This window comes from Pan paniscus, chromosome 16 (assembly GCF_029289425.2).
Source record: "Pan paniscus chromosome 16, NHGRI_mPanPan1-v2.0_pri, whole genome shotgun sequence".
In the NCBI taxonomy this organism is placed as follows: domain Eukaryota; kingdom Metazoa; phylum Chordata; class Mammalia; order Primates; family Hominidae; genus Pan; species Pan paniscus.
This window is the reverse complement of record NC_073265.2, coordinates 40,641,974-40,647,973: the sequence shown is the minus strand read 5'-3', so window position 1 is coordinate 40,647,973 and position 6,000 is coordinate 40,641,974. Positions and strand designations below refer to the sequence as shown.

The 6,000-nt window shown below is 42.6% G+C and overlaps 1 protein-coding gene across 3 annotated transcripts in view; it reads right to left on the bottom strand.

Moving 5' to 3' along the window:
• Positions 1-248: 248 nt before the first annotated feature.
• Positions 249-6,000, bottom strand: part of GLDN (gliomedin) — a 66,874-nt gene continuing 61,122 nt past the window's right edge. For 2 of the 3 annotated variants that reach the window (XM_003827835.5, XM_057299951.2), the window contains exon 10: positions 249-3,972. In XM_003827835.5, coding sequence (XP_003827883.3) covers positions 3,495-3,972 — 478 coding nt within the window. In that variant the 3' untranslated portion in view covers positions 249-3,494. Of the gene's footprint in view, positions 3,973-4,009; positions 5,913-6,000 lie in introns of those variants that run through there. The other variant, XM_034938752.3, reaches the window with a different exon arrangement.

Sequence of the window (6,000 nt, the reverse complement as noted above, 5' to 3'; positions counted from 1 at the left end):
TGCATTTATGTCTACGTATAACCCAGTTCTAGTACTAGATTTCCATCGCTCATGTTTTCTTATAGAGAAGAGACAGTCCATATCAACAATTTTTCAGTACTGTATTCAGAAGGAGCTAGCAAATTGAGTTTCCACAGAGGAGCAACTAATTTAATTCTACCACAATATTGTTTTGGATTTTTTCTTTTAAATGTTACATATACATTAACAAGAGGTAAAAATAACAACACACTTGTTTCAACATGTGATTGTGCTCAGCAATGATTATTTTATTTGACTTGTTAAATTACAACCAAAAAGACATTCATCGTTATTCATTTGTTGTTCAGGATCTGTGCAGGTTGGAAATTATGGCTCTTAATGCTGTGAAACACAGGGCCACAGCATCTGGATGAAAACGCAAAGCCCTATCACTCATTTCTCCTTCACTTGCCATCAGATGATCATAGCCAAAACGTCCTCTGTGTGGTCGGAAGATGACACCTCACTCATCAAGAATTGTACTGTTTCATTTGACTTTTCACCTTGTGACTGTTAAGATGCCTAAGATCAGAACTCCTCGTCTTAAAACTTCCACCCCAGAGCTTTTTCTGTCATAGCACCTGTGCTTAACGATATTGGAGACCAGAACCACCTGCTTGGCTTCAGGAGGACACCTTATCAGCTGAAAGAAAATGCCTTGAAATAGAGTGTGGCCTAGCTTTGAGGTTGGGAGGGATGGCTTTGTTTACTTTCCAGTGGGAAGCTATCTACTTTAGATTAAAGAATTAGAAAATTATCTGGTTTGATTCTGACATCAGAAGTGCAGATATTTGGAAAGTGCTTTAGAGCAACTTTGGTTATAAATGAGAGGGTAAACTCCTAAAACAGTATCTTGACTTAAAAACATTCAGTTGTATACTCTATTTTAGCAGTGAGCCCAAAACTTTTTTAAAAAATCCAGTAATGTTTACAAGAAAGAATAAAATCTTAATCCTTTTCACTTTTAAAGACAATCAGATAAGATTACCCACTGCGATTAAACACTGATCAAACTCAGTTGTCCTTACGTTAGCATTACTCTGCCATAGCAAAAAAAAAGAAAAAAGAAAAAAAGTCCCAGTGTAAGCTTCTCCAGTGGTGAGCATGATCCCTTACTCACAAGTAAGGGAGCCCAGATAGCTCAGATATCAAGACTGAGGTTTCTGAAACATTTTTCTGAAAGGAATATGTGCTAATTAACAACCTCTTTTGGTTGCTACCTTATATACAATTAGTATTGTATATACTATTATTATGAAACTATATTCCTAACCTGGTCTCCTGTATTCAGCAACAGCAACATATATATTTAAATACTTTAAAAGGACACCAGCACTTATTAGACATATTGATCTTGAACATGAGACTCTTTGTTAGAGAACGTGAATCTGAAAAGAGTATTTTTAAAAGCTAAGGTGACATGGCACAACCAATCTAATGAAAAGTAGGTGAAGTTCCAAATAGCCATCATATTGAGAACACAACAAACAAGTCATTAACAGCTGCCTGGGGACTTTCACGGGAGCAGGGAGATTTGAATATTTAAATCTGTATATCCCCTAAGTTTTATTTTCTTATATTTTATTTTTTAGAGATGGGATCTCTCTAGGCTGGTCCTGAGATCCTGGCCTCAAGTGATCCTCCCATCCCTGCCTCCAAAGTAGCTGGGATTACAGTTATGTGCCACCATGCCCAGTTCAACCCTAAGTTTTAAAATACTGCTGTTAATAATATATTGAACTCAGGGCCACTGAGAATGAATTTGGTCCCAAAGAAAAAGTTTCAGAATACACACAAATTGGGACAAGTTGCTGAAAAATCTTTACATAAGATTTGCCCTGGTTCCCCTTCCTGGCTGCAGAGCCCCAGGAACTTTTCCAGCTTCCTCTCTATTCGCAGTGGCCCTTCCGGGGGCCGCAGCGCTGGGCTGAAAGATGTTTAAAGAAGTGAGTTGGCAGAAAATATGCATATTTAAGAGCATTTAGGAGCAAGTTCAACTGGATTCTCTCCTGGCATCCAAGGGGACCAGATCACATCCTTTAAAACTATGTTAGAGAAAGAACAGTCCCCCAACCGGCCTTTGTGGAGGGCCACTTCATCTTACGCCGTTATCACCCTTCCCCTCTACTCAAAACGCAAGTCACATCCTATGCGGCTTCTTAGTTTAGAACAAAACAAAACAGGCTCTGGTTCTGATTTTTTCAAGAATCAGGCTCACTTTATATTCTTTATCAGGAGTCAGCAACCTTTTTCCATAAAGGGGTAGCTGGTCAATATTTTAGGCACTGTGGGGCCATATGCTCTTTGTTGCAATGACTCGACTCTGCTGTTGCAGAGCAAAAGCAATGTCAGGCCGTACTGCATAAACAAATGAGTGTGGCTGTGCTCAGTAAAACCTTATTTAAAAAAACAGGCAATGGACTGGCTCTGGCCCAGTTCTACATAATAGCCACAAATGGCGCCTCTCTTCTGAACACTGCAAAATGCTTCCCATGTTTCCAGCCAGATTAATGTCTACTTACACAGCATTTAGTACTTTGATAGTGGATCCACAGGAGAAGCATAAGAAGTCAGAGTGATCTGAGGATTCAGTGTTCATGATCCACAGTTACAAATCAACATGATCAGAAACTGGGGGGAACCTGGAAGATCATGATTCTGTTTTATTAAGAAACCTGGGCCAGGCACACATGCCTGTAATCCCAGCATTTTGGGAGGCCAAGGCAGGAGGATCACTTGAGCCCCAGGAGTTCAAGACCAGCCTGGGAAACACAGCAAGACTCTCTCTCTATTTAAAATAAGAAAAGAAAAAAAATAGCTTATTGAAAAAAAAAAAAAAAAAAAAAGAAACCTGAACATGTAGCTGTCCCTGGCTTTTGCTAATCTCAGAGCTGCCCAATCAGCAGCTGAGGGTAATGTTTATTCTGTGGTGGCAGGTGCAGATGCAAAGAAAAGCAATAAATTATGGATAATGTGATACTTTAGATGTCTTAAAAAGTCAATGCATTTTTTCAAAGAACCAGATATAAGTCAGCACTGAGGGATTCACTACTCAAGCCACTGGACTTATCAACTCAAAGGTAAATTTGGTCAGCATGTGGCTAAAAAAGCTAAACGACAGAAGCAGATACATAAAAGTTGTGAGAAGAGCAGCCACCAAGAATCACCAAATTACCTACAGGTACAGAAAATCTCCCCGATCATCTTAGCCAATTCAGATTACCAATGGGGAAACTAAGGCCCAAGGAGAAAGAGGTAACTTGCAGAACCAGCTGTGGGGAGATCACCAAATCTCAGCCATTTCAACTTCCAATCTGTTGCTATTTCACTAAGCGGGGCTCACTGACCATATAAACACTTATGAGGTTATTTTCTAAATATCTGGCTGACGTTAAAAAAACAAGTTTCCTGTTGGGGGAGAACTGGTCCCAGAAAACCCCTGAAATTTGCTGAAGGGAGCCGAATGCAGCACATCACTGATTTAAGGTAGTTGACAAAAACTGCACAGGATAAAGCATTAAATGGCCATCTTCCCATGAATATAAATGCTGATCTCTCATGTTGTATGCTAACATGGCAAGAACAGACTGGGAAGTTCTTAAATCAAAGTTTGCATTGATCTGTTTCCCTCCTAACAAATCAAAGGCAAATGTGACCCTCATATCTTTGGTGTCTGTGACATAGAGGATTCCTCGGGCAATGAAGGCGTTGCCGGCCTTGGATTTAGGGTACGTGGTATTGATGTGTTGCACCACTGAGAATGTCCTCTCATCCAGTTGTGCTACAAGAATGCTCGAGCCGTCCACACTTGACGCATAGATAATCCAAAGGCCCTTTTCATCTACAGCTAGATTGAAGTAAGTTTTGGAATTTGCAAAAAGGTATTTTCGATCAAAATACAAGGCATTTTCAAGCTTCAGAGTTTGGGATGTTTCCTGGCCAAATTCAAATCTGAAATATGCAAACAAAGAAAAGTAGACATGAATCACCGTTTCTGTGGACAGGTGGTTTATTAGGCTCCTCTATTAAACTGAGTTAGTGGGTCTGGGGTGAGGGCTGGGATTTTGCATTCCTTGCAAGCTCCCAGGTAACGCCTGCTCTGCTGGTCCTTGGGCAATGCTGTGAGCAGTGAGGCTGTAAGAGACAATGACTGGCTGTGATAGCAGAGGCAACAGGGAGACAGTGGTGTGGTGTTAAAGAGAATAATCACTAAAGTCAGAATGAATTTGCATCTGAGTGACCACTTACTAGCCATGTGACCCCCACTTCACTAATGCCCAGATGTTTGTTGACCTCCTGAAATGCCCCCTCAAAGATTCTTAGAGCTGCAAGGGGGCTGTAAAAGAGGATCTAGTCCAATCTCTTCATTTTATAAGCAAAAAATGAGAAGCAACTGGCCCATGAATACAAGTAAGAGGCAGAGCCGGAGGTTGAACTTAGGGTTTCTAACTGTAAGTGTGGGGGTTATTCCTTTACTCCCTGCTGAAATTTTAAAAGAAGAGTTTCACAGCCTGCTAAGTTAAGAAGAAAGTCACCAGGTGAGAAGGGCTGTTGCAAAGTCATGACTGTGAAAACCATTTTCTTGTGAAGTAAGTGGCTGGATACATTAAACTATGGCATGGAATCTCATGCCCCTTAGCTCCTGGAGGCTGTATGATTTGACAGATTCCAACTCTAGGCTGTATTGTAAAAGTGAATTATAATTCAAAAGGTACGTAACTCCAGGAATGAAAATTCAGGAACATTAGGCTAAAAGAAAACACCAGAGGGTGCCATTGAGCAGCAGAAGAAACATGAACTGTGTGCATCTGTGGATATGCATTTGAGCATAACAGACTTGAAGTCTATCAAGAAACCGTGAAGAAACTAGAGAATAGTGAGGCTTGGGAAGGTCCCTGCACATCTCAGTACACAGGAGTTCTCCTTCCTCTGAATATCTGGGGTTTACTGCTGCCATTTGGCCCTGTCTAGTCCTGGCACCTCACAGCTGCATTCCTTGGTGAGACCCATCTCTCCCAGCAATTACAGGGTCGAATTCAGCTCTGCTTCTCCGTCAGGTCCCAGTCCGTGGCCCAGCATAGAGCAGTACAGCCTCCTAACCACTGCATCCAAACTTAGCTTCCTTAGAAGATACACCTCCTTGAAGAGGCCAGTTCTCACTATGGGGGTTATCCACCGCAGAACTGCCCCCCACGCCACCTCCGTGTGGCAATAGCCCTATATAACATGGCAGCAGGGAACCACAAGATTCAGTGAGAAGCATCGGAGGAAAGAGTGTGTCTTGAGAGGGGGACTACTGAGCAGGTGGTAGGTCAGTTGTCTTTTTCTACTAGCACAAGACTGCCCAAATGGGGTGGCCAGGGAGGTGTAGAGATGATGATGGGGGTGTCATGTAGATGGGAGTGAGAGGCAAAGGAGGGGATGCTTCCTGCCGCGGCTGACGCCAGTGTCCGATGTGTCTGATCATATCGCATATTACACTAGGAAACTCGCCCCATTCTAACCTGAGCATTCAAATGCCAAAGGTTGTTAAAGCTGGACCTCACTAAGGGTAGGAGAAGGATGAGGGAGAGAGAAGGGACCCAGTCCTCCCTCAAAGTCACTGTCTCTTGTTTTGAATGAGTAGGACTGTGGCATTCATAATACTGGGTTTACTGTTTCAGATAGTGGAAGAGCTAGAAGGACTCAGAGGCTGTAGTCCATCTTTTTGTTTTTAGTTGAGGACAGGGAGACACAGGAAGTGCTGTCTCTTGTCCAAGGCCATAGAGGAGGCAGAAGAGTTGGAGCCAGAAAACAGGTGTCCTGGCTTTCGGTTCATTGCTCTCTTGATTTGCCCAGGATGACCTGCTTCTGCCTCCAAAGGCCAGAGCTTGATTTCCTCTTCTTGAACCCTAAAGACAGAACGTCAGCAATTCTTGTGGGGACGGCTCAGCGGCTGCCTTGGGCAGTGTCTACCCAGGTGACCCTCCTCCCTTCCCT